Source organism: Rhinolophus sinicus, linkage group LG03, assembly GCF_036562045.2.
Source record: "Rhinolophus sinicus isolate RSC01 linkage group LG03, ASM3656204v1, whole genome shotgun sequence".
Taxonomy (NCBI): Eukaryota; Metazoa; Chordata; class Mammalia; order Chiroptera; family Rhinolophidae; genus Rhinolophus; species Rhinolophus sinicus.
Window position 1 is genome coordinate 158,843,855 of NC_133753.1, and position 23,644 is coordinate 158,867,498.

Genomic DNA, 23,644 nt, shown 5'->3' on the forward strand with positions numbered 1-23,644 from the left:
CTGCCATTTCTCTTATATTTCTCTCCATTCCTATAAATACTGTCTTATATAAAGCCCTCCCTCACCAGATTACTTGATATTCCACTTTCTGATCTCCTGGTTTCCAGACAACTTGTCTCAGTCTCCACAATGTCTCCAGAAGAGAAATCCCTCTAACATGTAAACCTACCTGTTAGGGCCTAGCTGTTGCCAAAGGGTCCCCTCAGCATGGGCTATAGTTGCACTGAGTTTCCCCACCACCAGCTTACCAGTCTTGTCTAGGCATACTGAACAGCGGTATGTGAGGTTCAAAGAAAGAACCAGGCTAATTCATTCATGCCTCTGTACTTTTTTCTACACACTGCTCTCACTGCCCAGACTACTGTGCATCACCTTGTCTAATCGGCAAAAACCATTCATCTTTCAAGATAACTTACCATCTCCTTTTACCAGCTCAGGCATCATGTCCCTGTGAAACACTTTAAATCTTTGTCGGGTGTAGGACTGATCAGTTCCCCTTTTGTACCCCCACTGCACCTCATAAGATGTGGTTTCTCCTTATTTCCATTTCCTCCCTTCAGTCACCTAGGTTTTTCAAGAAAAAGGTCATGCTTAACTCATTCTGGTAACCTCAGTGCCTGACACATGGCGGGGGCTTGGTCAATAAATCCGTATTGAATTGAATTAAATTCCTTACTTGAACTACTTGTTTATTTTTCTCTGTCTAGTCCTTTGCGACGATTCTGAGAAGTACTATTTGTGTTGAGGAAAAAGCAGCAACGGCAGCAGGCAAATCAAATGGCATTTAGGACTTGCAAACTGCCTCTTTCTGAGCAGCAGCATGAGACGCAGGCTCTGAGATAAAGACACACAGTCACAGCTGATCAACAACATTCAAAGTAGTGTTTTTCAAAGTGTAGATTGAGGGAGATGAAACGGAGGAAGATGAAAACAGAAATGTAAGGGGGATAAACTGTGAATAAGTTTGGAGAGTCACAGACTTTCAGGTAAGAGATTGCTGTGACCAGGTATGTTTTAGCCGTAGTTGAAGATGATAATAAGGGCTTGAACTAGGGCCTTGAATGGCGGGAATAAAAGAAAAGAGACAGTTTAAAGGCAGAAGGAATCAAATTTAATAAGCGATTATATAAGAGTATGAGAACCATTAATACGTGGCTAATGAAGGAGATGGAGTCATGAAAGGCTCCTATATTTCTACCTTTGGCACTTGGTTAAATGATGCTATAAATTTAGATAGAAAATTCAGGAACACTCAACACTGAGGTTGGCTATTTTAGAAAACTTTGGGTTCAGTATCATTATGAAAATAGCTATCTTTCACAAAACGAGTCCATAAACCTGTTTCAGAGTGTGGCTATCTTTGGCAAATGTATATATTGACCTTAAAGGGGAAAATATGCTGTTTATTTCTTGTTATAGAAGCAATTCGTGTATGTTTTAAATATTTGGAAGATTTTGTAAATCTTTTTATAATTTTGATGTTTTCCTCCAAATTTTTTCATGGTTGTGATCAAATTATCTGTAAACATACCTGTATAGCCTGCTTTGTTTTTCACTTGACATTATAACATAGCATTTTAATGGAATATCTTAAACACACATTCTATTAGAATTAAGGTAAAATGAGAAAGGGTAACTGTCACCTAGAAAGCCCAGCCCCATGAGTTAGAAAGCTTAAGGTCATAGTAATGCCACTGACCGTGCTATTAATCTGTATTTAAAAGGAAAAAACTTGACCCCCTTTACCCCCTTCTAGTGCCCTGGATGAAGAACTGACTAGGTGGTGAACACACAATGCACTATATAAATGATGTATTACAGAATTGTACAGTTGAAACCTGTACAATTTTACTAACCAATGTCATCCCAATAAATTTAATAAAAATGAAAAGAATATATGGAAAAGAAGATGATATACTCTGAAATTCTGAGTCATAAAATGCAGAAGAAACTCAAGGAACAGATGTCCAACATGCTGTGATGACACTTAAATAAAACAGTTTAACAAGAAAAAAAGTAAAAGGAAAAAAATTTCTTAGGAATGGAATAACAAATAGGGAGGAAAACATGTCACTAGCATTGATCCATCTAATTCTTACTTTTTTTGGAAAAGGCACTAAACATGTAGAAGAAACCAAGGCTCAAGTGAATTAAGCAACTTGCGCAAGACCACACAACTAAATTGTCAATGAGCCAGGATTCAAACCTCAGTCTGTTGGGACTTTTGGTTCTCCTTCCAGTACGTTATGCTGCCTCCTTCAATTACTAGCCATACAGAATGACAAGTTTTTTGAAACAGCCCAGGGCATTCATTTGGAATGCAAGGAGATTATTTAGGGCAGTGAGTCTCAATTCTAGTGGTGGTGAAGAAGAAGTAGGCAGAGTGTCTATTGGCCATTTGTATGTCCTCTTTGGAGAAATGTCTATTCAGGTCCTCTGCCCATTTTTTAACTGGATTGTTTTTTTGTTGTTGAGTTGTATGAGTTCCTTATATATTTTTGGATATTAGCCCCTTATCGGAGTGAAATAAGTCAGACAGAAAAAATCGAGAACCATATGATTTCATTGATATGTAGTATATAAAACTGAAAACAACAAAAGAACAAAACAAACAAATGAAGGAAAAAAACCTCATAAACATAGACATTAGTTTAGTGGTTACCAGAGGGTAAGGGAGGAGGGGGGTGGTAGATGAGGGTAAAGGGGATCAAATATATGGTGCTGGAAAGAGAACTGACTCTGGGTGGTAAACACATAATGCAATATATATGATGTATTACAGAATTGTACACCTGAAAGCTATGTAACTTTACTAATAATTGTCACCCCAATAAACTTAAAAAAATAAAAAAAGAACTAGGCAGAGTGGTAGACTAGATCGTTCCAGTGCGACTTTTCAATTCTAACATTTTGTGACTCTGCACTCTTCTGCAGGGTTGCTGAACTCTTGTTTTCTCCCAATGCAATCAGTATTCTTTCACAGATTTTGCTGCATATCACCCAGTACACTTTGGTCTAAAGTCTCTCAGAAGCCTGCACACAATTCCCGTATCAATTAGTGTCTTAAGAGTGTGTGCAAGAACCCTGAGGCAAAACTTGGCCCACTATGTCATTTATATCTAATACGCTTCCCAATGGTAATTGTTATTAATTTATCATTGCATTTTTAATCAGTTTCTATTCTATTTCCTTAAAATATTATTTGTCATGGCTATTTTACTTCCTATTTTTAATACTTTATGTTTCTTTAAATTACGGACATAATTTGAAAATCAATAAGGCAACACAAACTGCTCTTTGTCAATTGTTTCACCTAATTTCTGATCTACCATAGGCACTGCCCACTTTTTAAAAATCAGATAATGGGCAGTATAAAGAGAGCACTGTCTAATGGAGCAGTTCAAAACACTGGCTGCACATTATTGGAATTACACAGAGAGGTTTTTTAAAATGCTAATGACTAGGCCCAGTACAAATGAATTAAATAAGATTCTGGAGGGCAGGGGAAGGGCTGAACAGAGGTATTATTTAAAAATCTCCACAGCAGTCTATTTAAGTCAAAGGGCCGTGTAGTCATCAGACAGCAAAATACTTTGGAAGCGACACATTTTCTATGAAGTTTTCTAGAGGAATAAAAGACAACTGAGGATTAACCCCCAACATTCTGAAGTTCACAATGCTTAAGATACAGAAGGTGCCAAAAAAATGTATACACATTTTAAGAAAGGAAAAAACTGTATTAAAATTATAATATTCAATATATACCGATAACAAAAGATGAATACCAGTCGTGTGTATACATTTTTTTGGCACCCCCAGTATACACTTACCTACAGTGATGCAAAGACTTCTGATGTTTTCTTTGAGCTGGGACATTGTTTTCTTTTCTTTCCTCTTTAGATTTAACCCCAATACTAGTAAACACGTTCCCCTAATTTAGGTTAGATAATGGCAGTGCATGAAAGTTAGGACTACACACAATGCTCCAGAGCCTGCTGGAAGAGCAGAATTCAGCAATTCACTTCTGTGTACACAGGGACTCTTTACCTTAGCATGACATACGCTATTCCCCAAACTACTACTAATTAGTTTAAAGTCTAATTCAAATTTCTAGCTTCTATATTTAGCATAATGATTAGCGACCGAGATAACTAATGAGTTAACTGAAAGAGAACTCACCCTTCCTTATACAACTCAATACATTCGTGGTATCTATTTCTCATTTATTTTATACCATCTGAGAAGAAAATACAAGAGTATTTCTTTCACATTTAGTTGATTCAAAATAACACAAAAAATAACATTAGGAAAACTGATCTTTTAGCTCATTATTAAGTACAAAAAGCTAACATGGGCATCCAAACTGAAAGCTATCACCCTTATCATTAATACACCTGTGCTCTGTGACTATTATTTCTATGGAAGGAAATGGACCCTAGTAGTAGTCTGAAGTCTTGGTATAGCTTTGTGCTACTTGGGAGTTGATTATACTGGGGGTGCCAAAAAAAGTGGACACTTTGGTCAACGCTGCTCCAGCAGTAGTTTGCCATAACCAGAAATCTCTGGACGCTAATGGTAACCACATTGAGACCCTCTTGTAATTGCAGAAGTCAAACATGACTTGTATTCATCTTTTGTTATCAGTATATATTGACTATTACAATTTTAATAGTTTTTTCCTTTCTTAAAATGTGTATACATTTTTTTGGCACCCTCTGTGCACCAAGAAGATGTGGTTTATTGTCTAATGTTCCTTCATTTAGAGTCATGGCTCCAGGCAATACTGTAAGGTAGATCAATATTATTATATCTTCAGAACTCTACCTTTTTCTCAAGTAGCCTTTGCTCTCAAATTGCTTCTCCATCCAGAGCCCACTAAACCTCTTCAAACAATGCCCTGTGCTTCTTAGTTACCTTTCCTGATCCAGCTCCCTCATCCAAATCTAACTGTCCTTTATCCCACTTAGGGAAGACCTGATGGGTCAATCTAATAATTTCTGTCAAATTATGATACTAATGGTTGATACATAATTAATGAATTATGCCTCCTAGCACACATATTCATTTTCATAACCGAAGAAAAACTACAGAAGTGAGTAATGTAGAAATTCCATGGAAGGTTAGAAAAAAACGCTAATTTTTCCTAAACTATCAAGACCTATAAGTAGCTACCTCTTCTCTCTTAAGGCTGGCCTAAATCATAGAGTCAGTAAAACCGTCTGCAGTAGGCAGAACAATCCCTGTTCTCCCCCCGCAAAAATGCCCACATCATAATCCCTGGAACCTGTGAACATGTCATGTTAAATGCAAGGGGAGAGTTGTGTATGGAATTATACCTGCTAATCAGCTTACCTGAAGGAGATTGTCCTGGATTAATTGGGTGGGCCAATGTAATTACAAGGGTCTTTAAATAGGGAAAGGGATTCGGAAGAGTCAGAACCAAAGATGGCATCATAAGAAAGACTTGACCAGCAACTGCTGGTTTTAAAGATGGAAGGTGGGCATGAGCCAAAAAAAGTGGACAGACTCTAGAAGCTAGAAAAGGTGAGAAAATGGATTCTCCCCTAGAACCTCCAGAAAGGAATGCAGCCCCACTAACACCCTGATTTTTGCCAAATGAGATCCATTTCAGACTTCAATTTCAACAACTATAATAAATTTGTGTTGTTTTAAGCAACTAAATATGTGATAATTTGTTATAGCAGTGATAGGAAATTGACATACCAACAAAGTACTCAGAAGGAGCTAGCACCTTGATTTCCTTAAAATACATGGTTGGTATTTTCCTACTAGATTATGCTGCTGCTTTATAGAAGTTGCCTTGTTTGTACTTGCTAGTGGTTAGACAACCTACATAGATGATCAAGTGTGGCTGAAAATAAAAGAGGAAAAGAAAGATCCAACAACCAGAAATAATTTAAACTATACTGTAAAAATATCTTTAAATGTTTAACTTCACAAAAAGTAGTTAGTAAAAAGAAGTCATTGCTTGGTGTGGCCTTGATCCACTCTTCTAATCAAGAATGAGGTAAGGATGGTTTATCAAATGCAAGTTAACAAAACTCTACTAAACCTCATGTTATGAATGGTTCATGGTGATTTAAGGCATACATCATTTCACTCTCCTCTGCCAGCACCCCACTCCACACTGTATAGCACACTTGCCATTGAGTTTATCCTGAATTTAGGGGACATGCCTATTTCCAGAAAACTACACATGCCATCTGAAACTGAAAAACAGAATAGATGGAATATCTATAGCTCCTTCAGAATAATTTATCCGGAGCATTATTCCAGGGTAGCCGTTTTATTCCCTCCAGCAAACATACTCATATAATACCCCTGAAAAGCAGCTTAGTAAAAGCAGACAGTCTCAGCTGATAACAGCAACAGAAAACCTTAGTATGATTTGTAAATTCTCTCTCACAAAGCTCACTTTTTAAAAATTTTCTAAAGACTAAAAATATGACATTCCATATTCCACCCCATATATGAAATTCTTTGATGGAAAGAGCTTGATTGTTTTGCTGCAAGAGAAAATCTGGTGCCCTCTGGTGTTGGAAAACAAGACGGTCCACGTCACCTTTACAAACTAGCATTCCAGAGAGGTTCATAAAAAGTATAGACTAGCACATTCCAGTGCAGCACAGATATGTATATTTTACTGGAAAATTTTGCTTATGAGTTATTAAATACTCAATTTTATTCTGAAGGAGTATTAGAAAAGCATTATTTACAAAGTGGAACCTCTTAGGTAACATAATACTTTCCTGTATTAACTGTTGGGGTCTGTAGCTTTACATCCCGGAAAACAAAGGCAAATGATTTAAGATTTTACAGCAAAAATAATGATCAAAAAGGGCACATTATTAGGGTAGTATGACTTATAATTGATTCTTCAATGTATTATAAAATAATAAAGACATACAACATGGAGCTAAAAAAGATTAACACTTGTAATAATATTACCCAGCTTAAGAAGTAAAGCATGACCAATAGGGTTGGAGCTCCGTACATGGTACCCCGCATCACATTCCCCCTCCCCCTCAGCGGTAACCATTCAATTGATTTGTAAACGTATTTTTCAATTTCATACACTTCAACACTACATTCCTACTAAAATGAAAAAAATTAACCTTAAAATATTACTTTGTAAAAGAAAGCCTAGGTGATAGCAATTACAATTGGCCATACAGAGCCAGGGAGAAGATTCCAGCAATATCTCCCCAGTTTGGGGGCACATGGAAGCTGATATTGTCAGGTTCCCAGCTGTGAGACGAGTAGGTGAGACTGACATCTCAGGATCAGACAAGTTTCAAGGAGATTTGAATAAGACAAGGAGGCACTGCCAGCAAGTGACTATGATTTTTAAAATGTGGAAGGGCAGAAATGGGGCAATAAGGGAGACAGCAGGTGGGCAGTGAGTATCTTGGTTGATGTCCTAAATGAAGCCAAATGTGGAGGTTTAGCACATAAACCAGGCTCAGGCTTCCCAGTGCACACAAGGCCAAAGAGCTGGAGGCACAGCCTGGTTCTACTTATCACACGCAGCTAGCACCAAAGCTCAGTCCTGTGTGATAAGCTCCAAATTTCTGTGTCTCTCTGGGACTAGCTTACTGGTGACTCTGTTTTCTCCCTTCCCCAAACAAGTTGGCCTCTCACAAAATTTGGGAAAGGATAGCATGCAAGATGCATGGTGTTCTCCTACTTCCCAATTCCCTTTTTCCACCCAGCGCCTTCATGCTCCTCTCTAGCTGCCCAAAGCCTGTTGCCATCAGAGCGTCTCCATGCTCCAGCAACCTAATAGCTCATAAAAATCAAGCGATACAAGTAAAACACCCTGTACTATACCCAGAATACAGCTCCATAAACGTTAACTGCTATTATCATCACTCTCACCCCAACTTCTCCATTCCATTCCCACCCTCCCCCTTGCTCCCAGCCAAACTTCCATTCTCTTAATACCAGGCAAAGAAAAGCTATCTGAATATACTAAATGTTACTTGGACGTGGATATTTATACTGTCTTTTACTACATGCAAGAAGCTATATGAGGTGTTGGAAAATATAAGATAAAAATATTTTGTCTTCTCTAGTATGGTTCTTCATCTAATTCCTTCTCAGCCTGGTTCCCGGTTACAGCTTCCTTTCCTCCGTAACATCCATCAGAATTAATTCTCTTTGCTCTTGTTAATAAATTATTTGTCAAGGACTTTAACAACTCAGTTCTAAACCACTCTTAATTCCTTTTTGTTGATCTCTCCTTTCCAATAGTTCTCAACCCTGCCTACACATTGGAATCACTTGAAAAAAAAAAAGTGTGTGTACATGTATGTATGTATGTGTATATATATGTGTGTGTATATATATATATACACATATATATAAATTTTATATATGTATAAATTTTTTAATATATACAAACACACATAGTAATGCCAAGTCTAACCTAACCAAAGCATAATCTGATAGAGCCCAGGCATGTTATTTTTTTATTTTATTGCTAGTTTCAGGTGTACAAAACAATAGTTAGACATTTATACCCCTCACAAAGTGATAACCCCCCCAGTCTACTACCCCTCTGACATCACATACAGTGTTACACTTCCACTGACTCTATTCCTTATGCTGTACTCCACATCCTGTGACTATACATACATACATATATATATATATATATATATATATATATATATATATATATATATATAATTAAATTATAGTTGACATTCATTATTACTCAGCTTCAGCTTCAGATGTACACTGCAGTGGTCAGACACCTACACCATCCCTGAAGTTGTCTCCCTAATAAGACAAGTGTCCATCGGATACCCTATAAAATCTTTACAACATTATTGATTATATTCCCCAAACTGTCTTTCGTATTGCTATGGCAATCTTGTGGTTACCAATTGTGCTTTATAATCCCCTCATTTTCTCCCTCATCCCCACTCCCATCCCATCTAGCAAACTTCAGTTTTTCTCTATATCTCTGAGGCTGTTTGTGATTAGTTTGCTCATTTAGTCAGTTCTTTAGACTCCACATATAAGTGAGAGCATATGGTATTTGTCTTTCTCCATCTGACTTATTTCACTTAGCATAATGTTCCATCCATATCATTGCAGATGGTAAGATGTCATTCTTCTTTACGGCCAAGTAATACTCCATCGCATAAATGTACCACAGTTTCTTAATCCAGTCATCTACCAATGGGCATTTCAGTCTTTAAAAGCTCCTCAGAAGATTCCAAGTTGTAGCCAGGGTTAAGAACCACTCTTAGCCTCTACTCTTAAATCATTTACCATTCCTGAAGCATTGGATACATCATTTATTTGTTTAATTCATCCACTCGGTAACCATTTACTGAGTTCCTACCATGGGCCCAGGCTGGAGTTTGCTAATCAGAACTTTCCAGCTACACAGCATCCTCAGAATCAAGCATAAGTTTCTAACTGCTGCATTGTAACTCTTCATAAGCAGACCATTTCTCCTCTCTTCTCTGTCATCACTCTTCCAATTCCTGCACAATATTCCCACCCTTCCTCTCCCAATCAAGGTTGTTTTGTGACGTCTCTGGGATTTTCAGTTGCATCTCAAGGTTTTGGTCAAAGTAATCCTGCATTAACTAAACTATTGGCTATAACCCACTATAATATGGCATTTATGCAAATGCATAAGTATTACCGATATTCATATCTGTCTTCCCTATTCAAGTAAAGGCCCCTGAGGGGAAGGATCATATTCCATTCATCGTTGTATCCTCAATACTTAGCACAGTTTCTGGCAAAGAGTGAAGTACCCAACAGGTATCATTAAATGAAGAAGAGACTGTATTAAGAATAAAGGTATATGATACTAAGATGTTTTTTGAACCACCAAAGATTGATCAAAACATCCTTTCTTGAGAGGCTGTGGTACAGTTAACAGTTAAGAGCATAAAATTTGGGATAAAGACCTGCCACATACCAGGATTGTGGGAAGTCATTTAACCTGATTCTCAGTTTCTCCTTCCATAAAACGGTGATAATAGAAATTATCTCATAAAATGGTGTAGGATTAAATGAAGAACTCAGAAAAACACCCCGCATATATAGTAAGATGTGGTAGGCAGAATAATAGCTCCCCAAGATGTCCATGTCTTAATCCCTGGGATTTATGAATGTTACCTTACATGGCAAAAGGGACTTTGCAGCTGTGATTACAAACTTGAAAATGTGAATGTTATTTTGGATTAGGTGGGCCTAATGCAATCACAAGAGCCCTTAAATAGGTCAAAGGGAAGATGTGACAAAGGAAGCAGAGATTGAAGTGACGCCATTGCTAAAAGGAGGTCAAAAGCCAAAGAATGCAGAGACCCTAGAACTTGCAAAAGCAAGGAACGGGTTCTACCCTAGAGCCTCAAGAAGAAATGCAACCCTGTCAACACCTCAATTTTAGCTCCATAACACCCATTCTCAGACTGTGATCTCCAGAACTATATGATGATAAAACTGTGTTGTTTTAAGCTACTATGTTTGTTGAAATTCGTCCCAGTAACACTAGGAAACTAACACATAAGGGATATATAAGTGTGATAATTATTATTTCCCCCTCTCTGTTTCAGCATTTCTGAGTTAACATCAATAATGATGTCATGTTGATAGTACATGTCCTTGATATGATGTATGATGTGATGAAAATGGCATTTTAACTCTGTGATCTCCCTCCCAAAAACCCATGTACAGAAAATAGTTAATACAGTAGGCCTGTCCTACTATAAGGTTGGCTCTAGGCTGACATCTGAGAACTGAAATTTCTGGAGAGTTCCCATCATCCTACTAAGAGTGGCTCACTGTGCCTAAAATTTTGGCATAAATAATGTGGTTTATGTTGAACATCTGCTTTTCTTCTGATGTCTGGAATTTTTGTATATGTCAGGCAGAAAGGTCTACATGACCAGCCCCCAATAAAAACCGTGGGCGCTGAGTCTCTAATGAGCTTTCCTGGTGCAAACATTGCACATGTGTTGTCACCACATATTGCAGAAGGAATTACGTTCATTCTATGTAACTCAGTAAGTCAAAGGGGAGAGGCCTCTTGGAAGCTTGCACCTGTTTCTTCCAGTCTTTGCCCCCATGAACCTTTTCCCTTTGCAGATGTTGGTTTGTATCCTTAAACTGCAATAAAACCTATTTGTGAATATGACTATAGGCTGAGTGCTATGAATCCTCTTCTTGAGTAATCGAATGTGGGGGTGGACGTGCAGACCCGTTACACAAACCATAACCCCAGTCTAATCATGAAAAAAGCATCACCCAACCTCAATTGAGGAACATTCTACAAAAACCTAACCAGTATTCCTCAAAACTGTCAAAGTTGTCAAAAACTGGGGAAGTCTGTGAAACTATCAAGGCCAAGAGGAGCCTAATGAGACAGGACAACTAAATGTAACATAAAGTGGTACCCTAGATGGGATCCTGGAAAAAGAACATTAGGTAAAAAATAAGGAAATCTGAATAAAGCATGAACTTTAATTAATAATAATGTATCGATATTGGTTCATTAATTGTGACAGATGTATCACACTTATGTAAGATAATAATAGGGGAAACTGGGTGTGGGGCACATGGGAACTATCTGTACTAGGTTCACAAATCTAAAACTATTCTAAAATTAAAAAGAAAACAAAAAACTCTTGTTTAAGAAATTTCTGATCATGCACGTATTGTGTACAGAGCATTTGCTAAGCATTAGGAAATTTAGATCTATACAATTACTTAAGGTAAAGGCACTACCAATTCCATGTAATTTTGCTCCACACTTATAATTTATCTATATTTTCAAATCAATTTGAAATAATAGGAAAACAAAATTAAGACATCTAGTTTATTAAAATTGACTGAATATTTGCATCTTACCTCACTGGATGGTGACTTTCTGGAAGGTAGAAGCAAATTAGAAGTATTAACCTACTGAGCAAGACCTAAATATTTTTGCATTAATAAAATGAAGAGATTGACAAACTTAAACTGAAACAATAATTTGGCACAAAGTAGAGTGAGAAATAAACAATGATTTGTCTCAATATATGAATATGTCTGAAGGTCATGATGTTCTTTCAATCTATTGTCTTCTTCTCTACAAAACCAATTTGTACTTATATTTCTGTTTTTAATAAAACCAGTAAAATCTGTGTCATCTAATTAAATTGTCATATTTTCATTACTGAGGTTTTTCATTTCAGCAAACCATTGATTTTCTGCTGGAGGAAGAGAATGAATGGGGAATAGTTGTTCAATATGTGTGTTACTATTATAATTCAGAAGCACATAACATTCTCTTTTAAAAAAACAACCAAATATATACCTGGAATATGATTTTGTGTGATGAATAAACAAGTGATAAAAGACTTAATGGACTCCATTAAATCTGCGAAAAATTAAAAATGATCTCTATGAGCAAATCCATGAAAATGAAATTTAAGAGCTTTCGTAGAAAAATATATATCTTTTCTCTATAAACATAAGTAAGTGGGTCTTTAATGTAATTTATTGGCCTCTATTCTCCCCAATGCTTATGTCACTCCCTTGTAATAATACAAGCAGTCTTAACTCATTTAGTTCCCAGTGAACAGTGTAATATAATCAGTGTAAATGGTTTAGTGATTTATTACAGACCATGATATTTGGTCAATTATTTTATACTGTCATGCATAGTACTCCACAGAATGTAAGGTAAACTCTCTCTTTTCACAATAGTTTCCTATGGGCTTTAAAGAGACATTTTCTTTTATTCATATAAAATAGGCCCAATCTTAAGAAATGTAAACACAATGGAATGAAATGCTGTTTAAATTATTTTAAAATATTATGCAACCGTACTAGTGGCAGCTTTACTCCCTCTCAATCCACAAGAGAAAATACTTTGTGCCAGGACAAATTTTTTATTAATTTCCTCTAAATGCAGATATTTCAGCTTTTTCATGATCATACTAACCACTTAGAAAAGCTACATAGGCCAAAGGAAGTCTCAAAGAAAATTAGAAAATGATTTGAACTGAATAACAATGAAATACAACATAAAAGTCAGAGAATGAAGCTAATACAGTAATTAAAAGGAAATTTATAGTATTAAATTTTTAGATGAGAAAAAAGAAAGATTTCCAATTAATAATGTAAGTTTCCACCACAAAAAAAGTTTATAAGAGAAAGGAAAATAAAGTCAAAGTATAAGAAAGCAGATAATAAAGATCAGAGCAGAAATCAATGATATGAAAATAGAAAACAATAGGAAAAATAATTGAAACACAAAGCTGGTTCTTTGGAAAGATCAACAAAATTTATAAATCTCTAGCAAAGTAAAAAGAAAAAGAGAGAAGGGTGGGGGAGAATACTAATTGTCATTATGAGGATTGAAAAGGGGATAACATTACAGACCCAACACACACTAACAGTATAATAAAGGAATACTATTAAAAACTCAACACACACAATTTCAAAAATTTACATAATTCATTGAAAAAAAACAAACTAACAAAACTTACTCCATATGAAATAGATCACCTGAATTGTCCTATAACTATTAAATAAATTAAATTCATAATTAAAAATGTTTCAAAAAAGAAATCTTCAGGCCCAGACACTTTCATTATCAAATATGTTTTTAAAAAGTGACATTGATTCTCCATAATATTTCCCAGAAAATAGAAAAGGAAAGAACACTTCCTAATTCATTTCATAATGGCAGCAATGTCCTGATGTCAAAATTAAAGATAGTATAAAAATAGAGAAAACTACAGACCAATATCCTTCACATACACAGGCAAAAGAAACAAAAAAGAAACCTTCCAAAAATATTGGCAAATAGTATCCAGCAATATAAAGAAATAAAAATACAACATAATAAAGTGGTGTTTATTGTGGAAATGATAGACTGGCTCAATAGTTGATAAACAATATTAACATTGAAAACACATGATCGTATCAATTCCTGCAGAAACTTTGACAAAGTTCAATATCCACTCATGATAAAACTATCAGCAAACTAGGAATAGAAGGAACTTCCTCAACCTAATAAAGAACATCTACAAAAAACTTAAAACTAACATATTTAATGGTGAAAGACAATGCTTTTCTCCTAACATCAGAAAAAAAAGAGAGGAAAAGACAAATGTCTGCTCTAACCACTTCTTCTACTCAACATTGTACTGAATGTAATAGTTAATTCAATAATAAATAAAAGGAAAAAAATCTACATTGGAAAGCAAGAAGTTGTCTTTATTTGCAGACAACATGATCATCTAAATAAAAATTCCAATGGAACCTACTAAAAAAATATTATTCCTAATAGGTGAGATTAGAAAGGTTGTAGGATATAGGGTCAACATAAAACAATTAACTGTACTTCTACATATTATCAATGAATAACTGGAAATTAAAATTTATTAAAACAATGCCATTTACCAACAGTATAAAGATATGAATACTTAGGGATAAATCTGGTAAAAAATGTCAAAAATCTGTGCTCTCCCAACATCACAAGATACAAAGTCAAAATAAAAATTGTGTTTCCAATATACAATGGTAACCCAAATTTTAAAAAATTAAAACTAACATCAAAAAGTAAAGACTTAGGTATAAATCTAACACAGCGTCCACAGATTTTAAATGTTGAAAATTGCAAAATATTGACAAAATAAATCAAAAACCTAAATAAAAAGGGATATATATCACGTTCATGGATTGGAAAAATCAACACAGTAAAGATTTCAGTTCTCCCCAAGTTGATCTATAGAGATTTAACGTAATTACAATCAAAATTGCAGCAGGATTTTTTATAAATATAAACAGGTTGATTGTAAATTTTATATGGAAAGGAAAAGGAACTAGAATAATTAAAACATTTCTGGGAAAGAACGATCAAGTTGGAGGCATCATAGTATTCTGTTTTACTACATAGTACTCTGACTTACTACAAAGTTACAGTAACTAAGAAGAAAGGGCTATTGGCAAAGGGAGAGACATAAAAAGAATAGAGCGTCCTGAAACAGACCCAAACATATACAGCCAATTGATCTTTGAAAAAGCTACAAAACATTTCAATGGAGAAAGCATAGTCTTTTCAACAAATGCTGCTGGAAAAATCAAGCATATCTATGCAAACAATGAACCTTGAGCTAAACCTCACATCTTATTAAAAATAATTAACTCAAATGAATCATAATACTCAACATAAAACTTAAAACTATATAACTTAGAAGAAACCATAGGAGAAATCTTCATAAGCTAGGGTTAGGCAAAGAGTTCTTAGATATGACCTCAAAAGCATGATCCATAAAAAGAAAAAAAATTTGAGAAATTAGACTTCATCAAAATTAAACATGTTTGTTCTATAGGAAATGAAAATTGTTAAGAAAATAGAAAGACAAGCTACAGCCTGGGAGAAAATATTTACAAAATCACATACCCAATGAAGGATTTACATCCAAAACATATAAAGAACTTTTACAAACAAACACGAAGAACACAATCCAGTTAAAAAATGACCAAAAGATTTGAACGGACACTTCATTAAAGAATATATACAAATGGAAAAATGAGCTCATAAAAGTGTTCAACATTATTAGGAAAAATGAAAATGAAAATCACAATATGCTACCACTACTACATTATCTATTGAATAACAAAATGGAAAAAAACATTGAGAATACCAGGTGTTTGCAAGGATGCACAGCAAATGGAATTCATACATTGCTGCTTGGAAAGCAAAATGGTATAGACATTCTAGAAAACAATTTGACAGTTTTTTTATAAAGTTAAATGTATACTTACCATATGATCCAGCAATCCCACTCCTGAGTATTTACCCTAGAAAAATGAAAACAGGTTCACACAAAAACCTGTACATGAATGTTTACAACAGCTATTTTCATAATTGCCAAAACCTGGAACAACCACCAACAAGGTGGTTCACTCATACAATGAAATATTATTGAACAATAAAAAAGAACAAACTATAGATACATGCAACAACTCAGCTGAATCTCACAGGCAAATGTGGCTGAGTAAAAGAAGTCAGTCTCTAAAGATTGTATACTATATAATTCTAATTTTATAACATTAACATTGTATTATTTTTATAACATTATTAAAAAGACAAAACTAAGGTAATGGAGAACAGATCAGTGATTTTCAGGGATTAGGAATGGAACAAGGGTGTGATTATAAAGAATTCAAGGTACAATTATAAAGGAACAAGTGAGATTTTGGGGGTATGGAACTGTCTGTATCCCCACCACGGTGGTTGTTATATGAATCTATACCTATGTAAATCATAGATGCCAAGAATAAATCAATTTTATTGCATGATAATTAAAAAATAAAAACAAAAACAAAAAGACTATGCTGCATTAAAAAAGTCTTGCTGGCTGAATGTTGCTTAGCACTGTCTTTCCTCAAACTATACGTTCAGTCAACATTTGCAGAACAAAAACTGAAAACTGGCTGTATTTTCTGCTTCAATATCAACTCATTTATGTTCCTAACCTTCAAAAATTTAAATATTGTCTATGTCTATCAGTTTTTGTTTCTGTGTTTGTCTTGTTCCTTTCAGCTTTATATCCCACATATCAGTGAAATCATATGGTTCTTGACTTTTTCTGTCTGACTTATTTCACTTAGCATAATAATCTCAAAATCCATCCAATAGTTTAGTGGTTACCAGAGGGTAAGGGGGGGGGAAATGTGGTAGATGAGGGTAAACGGGATCAAATATAGGGTAATAGAAGGAGAACTGACTCTGGGGGGTAAACACACAATGTGATATATAGATGATGTAATACAGAATTGTAAATTTGAAACCTATGTAACTTTACTAACCCTTGTCACCCCAATAAACTTTAATTTAAAAAATTTAAATAAAGTTTTGTATTGTCATTAACATTTCCTATAATGGTTTCTGCCATAGAAATATCTATAGTTTGTACAAAATATCATTAAAAATGTCAAGTGAAAGTCAGAAATCTTGATTTTCCAACCAATTATTCTAGACTTTAATAACGAAAATCATTGATAACAAAAACTTTTTCTTTGTATCGTGTATGCTTATCTTCCACATTAAAAAAAAGACAGGATCTGTACTGAAATTACACAAAGGCATGGTATACCAAACAGATATTTGATAAATGCTTACAGAATTTACTAATCTTTATTAAAATGGAATGAGCTGAATAACTAAGCCATTAATTCATCTCAAATAGTAACTCTTCCTAGGATTTATCTTTTTGCTTGAATTAGCAAGATTGATGATTTAAAATTATTTTTCTTCTTTCTGGTTCAAACCATGATGTAGAATCATATCCCTAAATCATGTTATTTCTATGTTGCTGCACACTTTTACATTTTCTTTGCTAAGGAGACATTGGGCATTTGTTTGCCTGTAGCTCCTGTGCAACCAACCAAACCTATTAGGATCCTGCCATGTCACTCCCTATACTGGCCTGTCACAGGTGTGACTAAGACTCATTTATTCTGATCAGTTAGCTGAGCAGATTGGTTAAAACACATGCGTGTGAATGAATAAAAATAATTTCACACACACACACAGACACACACACACGCGTTACTAATTTGGTCTTGCTTTGCTCTAAACTGTAAAATTGTGTTCCTACACTGAAAAATGATTAATGATATAGCTGAGGTTTTCAGAAGTAACCCAAGAATTAAACACATTTTTAAAATTGCAAAGATGTTATTTGCATATACATGTACAGAGCAAGTATATTCTCATCCTTCTTTTAAATTTCTATTTCTTAGAGAATTATTTTGGAGCCCTTTACATTGTTTTAAAGGTATTCTTTCTGAATATTCATTTTTTTAAAATTGTTTTCTGATAATTTTATTTTATAGAATTCTAGAGTTGCAAATTCTTTATTTTTAATTTTTATTAAATTGATTGGGGTGACAACGGTTAGTAAAATTACATAGGTTTCAAGTGTACAATTCTGTAATATATCATCTATGTATTGTCTAAGGCCATAGCACCCTGAAGGCACCCAATCTTATCTGAATATTCATTTAACATCTCCAATTTATCTAGGTTTAGGTCAAATTTTCAATAAAATTATTGAATTTTACAGCTTCAATAAATCAAACTATAAATTATATTATAAAATTGCTGAAACATATCCATTTATACATTCTACAACATACGCTTTGAAGCCATGTCACACCATTCCTGCAAAAAAACCGAACTGGAATGTTCTTGTCAGTAACAAGTCAAACATGTACTAAACAATTACCTATTATACCTACTCTGCTATCTAACTGAGAGAGGAAACATACCTAAGCCTTACTGAAGCACTCAAAGCAGTCATTCTATTTTGTTCAGTCTATGACCAGGATCATCAGCAGTAATGAGTCTGCTGAACTGTTTTTAAAGGAATGAACTAATATGTAAAGTTGCAGCTTTCTCTATTGTAGCTCTAAGGACACTTAATATTCAACATACAGATTAATAAGGACAACTCTCTATTGTGAACAAGTAAATAATAAAGGCAATTTGCAAAAATAAAGTTTATATAGGAATACACTAGTCTTCAAACTTCCCAACTTTCATAAGCACCTCATCCATTGGCTTTAATTGGTTTCCTGGGCACCTAACATTCATTGTTCAGTCCCTTTATACACCCCACCCCTAAACATATCAGTCCGGGTAGAAGAATTTAAACCACAGAGAAGCACACTCTCTTGTAAAATTACAGTAAGGGTCACAATTTAACACCGTTAACCACACCTGGATCATGTGTCACATAACTGAATAAGGCTGCTTGAAAATATCCATTTAAGCTATATGTGAGGAAGTGAATGAATGTCACTAGATTATAAGTAGATGTACGTAGACAAATTTTTATGCTTCAATTTAACCTGAAATAAAATCCTAACTTGAATAAATTTAAAATGTATATGACAATCTTGTCTCAATATCATGAGATTACTGTTCTTCTAAAATATTAGCAGAATTGGGAAAAACTTCCCAAGAGGATATTTTCTAACCATGTGTGAGCACAGAGACAGGGTTAAACATGTCAATTATCATACACTACAATTAAGTTCAGCTAGAGAGAAATGTCATTTCACAAATCATTACGACCAAGGTGTATAAGGATGCAATGTTAGCTCCTCTCCCAAAACCCCAACGTTTGTAATACAGAATTCTTAGTAGACTCTTTTAAACATTACCTGCTTCTGCAGCCATCTTTCATGCCTCCGTTGTTTCCTTCTCAGATTCTTCAACTTGCTCCTTTCTCTCTTACTGAGCCTCTGATTCATGGCCCCCAATGAGAAACTGCCTGAGCGCAGGAAGTCCAGAGGGGAGAGGTGCTCTTCCTGGTCCGAGGCCTCCACCACATTCCTGCCAGCCGAGGGCAGGTCCATCAGGAAAGTCAGGTTGTTAGAACTAGCATGGTCAGAGCACACTGCAGAAGCTTCTAGACCACACTGAAATTCTCCTCCTCTTTGTGTCTGGGTCTCACGGGGAGCCACCGACAATCTTTGCAGCAGCATATTAGGATCAAAATTTGATGAAATCTGAAAGGAACATCTATTTTTAATAGATTCTAAAGGCAAGTCCAAAAGGTCAATAGGCTGTGTTTCATTTAGCCTGGGATAGGCAGTAGTTTTACTATGTATTTCATATAAAGTGGGTAATAAAGTCAGTTTCTCACTGATGTTCAGATCCAAACTATGTGATTTTCTATGAAAAGCTCTTGTGGTGCATCTGCCAGTCACAAGCTGGGGAACAAAAAGCTGGTATTTCGGATCGGATGCTTTGAAGAGCAGTTTTTTGTTCTTTATCTTGAAATATGTAGACCGTACCTCTAGGCAGAGTGCTTCTGTTAATCTTCCAGGGCCATTATTATTTTGAGCCATGTTTAAAAGCCCATGATTTCTGTTTCTGGAGGTGCCACCTGTCAGCAGACTTTCTGTGTCGCAACCTGATGGAACTCTAGGATGTGACAAGTATTTCAGCGAGGGTCTCGTTAGTCGGCTGGCCTGTGCTGGCTGATAATCAGTCCGGCTCTTGGAGAGATGCACAGCTGTAAGCTGGCCACAGGAACATTTTGGAGTGCTGACAAAATTAAAGCCCCCTAAACGGGCCCCACAAAAAGGGCAATTCAGTTTTCCAACTGTCCATTGGGCCTATAGGCATTAAAGGAAAATAAAGATAATGTTTTCATTATAAAGTGATCAAAAAGAACGTGAGTCTCTTCGGTTTTTTTTTTTTTTTCAAGCTGATCACATGAACGTTTTCGATTTACAGAAAAGGCTAGTTAGCTTTCTGTTTTCTGATTAGTAGACAGAACAGTAAATAGAAACAAGCTTTCCAATAGTGATAAGCAGCTCCAAAGTTCTAGAATAACATACTGTACATCACGCCGATCTAAACAATGCTCCTAAAAATTCTAAAAGTGTCTCTTAATAAGTTGAATATGGATACAGCGTGAACTAATGAAAAGAAAAATACACTATGGAACCAGGAAGCCAATCAGTCTACAGAGCTTAATTTGCAAGTAAAATCTCACAGAAAAGTATCTGTTTTGATACACTTCTTGCATACCAAGCACTGTGGGAAGGGACTTTATCCAACCAACAGAATAAAGCTCTTCTTGTTTTTTTACATACAACCAAAAGATACTGGTTGCATACATCAGATAGTGTATTTTCTATACTCAGATTTGAAATTAATAATGAACTGGCTTAAAATTATCTTTTCAACAGAGATAACGGAATATCTACAGTGTCCTAATACATTTTGTAAAGTTCAGGTCACTTGTAAGCAGTGCACTGGCATTTTCCCAGGAAATCATTACAATGTGAGAATGGATACAAGGAATATCAAATGTTACTGTTTAATAAAAAAGTTAAGCTAGTCAGTGAAGAAACACAACTATATTTTTCTAAAAATCATATTACTTATAGTTTTCTAAGACTTAAGTGTTTTGAATTGTGAGAAATAACACTATACTGTTAGCAAGATGATTTCTTGCTCTTATAATATTTCACTAGGGATCCTTAAAAGTGTGGTATTTTGATTTTTATTGGGCCAATAAGTCATTAATTATCCAGTTTATTTTATTTGTACACATACATGAATAACATACAGAATATTTTATTGATTCCATTGATACTGTTCCAGGTGCTGGAGATAAAATAATGAACAAAATATAAAAACCCTTGAGTTCATGGAGTTTACATTCTAGTAGGGAAGCTAGGCAATTAACAAGATCTGTAAATCATATATGTATGTGTCGGTGTGTATATATGTATATGTGTGTATATGTATAAGAATGTATATATATATAACATACAGTTATATATATTTACAAGCACTATATATTATAGTGTGTGAGTGTGTGTGTGTAAAATATAGATAGGTATATAAAGTAGAGAAGGAAGAAAGGAAGTGTGAGGATGGTAGGTTGGCCAGACAATGCCTCATTGAGCGTAAAGGCCTATGGAAATGAGGGAACAGGTGAGTATCTGTCGGAAGAGCTTTCAAGCAATGGGAAATAACAAGTGCAAATTCTGAGATGGAAGAGTACCTGAAACACTCCAGTAATAATGAAGAAGCCAGTAAGCGTAATCAAGAGTTACATACACATCCTTTCATGTCTCTGAAAAGAATGCATCCAAGAAAAATAGCTCTACAAGGAGGACAAAGACATTCTGAGGGTACTATATGCCTAATTTTACTGTGAAACTAGGAACTTACTTTTTGTATTAGGCAGTCTATCCATTCTGGAAGGGCTTCTATATTCATGTGCCACACATGACAAATATTTTGATCGTCAGCTGAATCATGTCTATCCTGTTATATCAAAATGCATGATATTAGTTATTACCAGTTCAGAATTTATTTCACAAATTTCATATTTCAGTGAAACACAAAAATATAAATTCAATTTCAGCTCTTAAGGAAATACACACCGCCCTCCTCTCCTCATTCCCATCTCCAAGAACAAACCCACGAAGACCAAAAAAAATAATAATAATAAAATTAAGGAATAACCACCTGTGAATTTTTTAAAAAGGCTTCCATTTCATTGAGTTCATCAATTAAATTTAAAATTTAACAGTAAATTACTTAATGGACAAATCCAGTGCCCGATCCTTTTTTTCTATGTGTGAGAAAAAGTAGAACCATTCATGACAACTTTCCCCACCCACCTTCAAGCTCTGATTTTATCTTGATTCTACCAATGACAAAATAAGAGTTTCTATATTCTTTATCAAGAAGCTCAATAAAAGTGCAAGAGAATGGAGGAAATAGGCAATTGAGTAGGGAGCTGGAAAAGCCCCAAGTAAACTTTAGCTGTATAAGAACAAAAATTTCAAGATAGACAATTTTGGCTTTTTGAAAGATTTGTAGAAATAAATGTGAGTATAGTTGACACAGTATAGCTTCCCAACATGTCAGAAAAATGCAGGGCAACCAATGTAGAGATATGTGGCTCTTTCCTACCTATGTGACCTTAGGCCAATTGCTTTACCTCTCTGGGTCTCAGTTTCTTCACTTGTAAAACACTGCTAGGTAACTGCTAAGTTCTCTTCTGAGTCTACAAAATTTTTTTCTATAAAATGACAGGAAAGTGTTGACTGAGAAGGAGAGGGGGAGGGTAAGGCTCCTGCCCACCTACTCTTCCCCAGGATCAGATTTTAACGTTATCGTAATTGTTTTAATGGGTCAATATACTAAATTATACTTGTACAATTAAAAAAATTATTTAAAAGTTGATTCTGGCAATGCTGGAGTAAGTAGTATTATACATGCTCTGGTAAAACTAGCGAGATAAAAAAAGGTAACAAGAAACAAAGATGAACATTTTATAACAATAAAGGCGGTAATTCATCAAGAAGACATAACACTTATCAATATATATATGCACCTAATCCAGGAGCACCGAAATATAGAAAGCAATTACTAATAGACCTAAAGGAAACAACTGACAAAAACACAATTATAGTAGGGGAATACCCTATTGACAGCAATGGATGGAACATCCAAACAGAAAGTCAGTAAGGGAATATCAGCCATAAATGATATATTAGACCAAATGGACTTAATCCATATTTTTAGATCTTTCCACCCCAAAATGGTAGAATACACATTCTTAAGTGCACATGGATCATTCTTGAGGATAGATCAAAGGAAAAAGAACTGGACATACCAGCACAAAGAAGACACAAAACACACACTCTCTTACATTCCTGGTAGGAATGCAAAATAGTGTAGTCATTTTAGAAAAAAGTTAGTCAGTTTCTTTAAAATGTTATGCCTATGCTTATTTGAGATAGAGCAAATTGAAATAGGGCAATTTATAGTAAGAACCAATAAAAAGAAAAATATATGTCTACATAAAGATTTGTAAGCAAATCTTTACTATAGTTCAAAACTACAAACACCCTAATGTCCATCAACAACTATGGCATCCACACAATGGATCAACACCTATGGGATCCATACAATGGAATAATACTCAGTAATATTAGGTTGGTGCAAAAGTAATTGAGGTTTAAAATGTTAAATTACAAAAACTGCAATTACTTTTGCACCAGCCTAATAAAAAAGAATGAATGACTGATATATGCAACAACATGAACCAAT

At 34.9% G+C, this 23,644-nt stretch overlaps 1 protein-coding gene across 6 annotated transcripts in view; it reads right to left on the reverse strand.

Annotated features, from left to right (window-relative positions):
- Positions 1 to 23,644, reverse strand: part of RNF180 (ring finger protein 180) — a 142,539-nt gene that overhangs the window by 84,719 nt on the left and 34,176 nt on the right. For all 6 annotated transcript variants that reach the window (XM_019743764.2, XM_019743747.2, XM_019743770.2 and 3 more), the window contains 3 exons: positions 21,752 to 21,847; positions 19,219 to 20,178; positions 15,811 to 15,846 (listed from right to left, as the gene is read on the reverse strand). In XM_019743764.2, the coding sequence (XP_019599323.2) occupies positions 15,811 to 15,846; positions 19,219 to 20,178; positions 21,752 to 21,847 (1,092 nt within the window). The remainder of the gene's footprint in view (positions 1 to 15,810; positions 15,847 to 19,218; positions 20,179 to 21,751; positions 21,848 to 23,644) is intronic.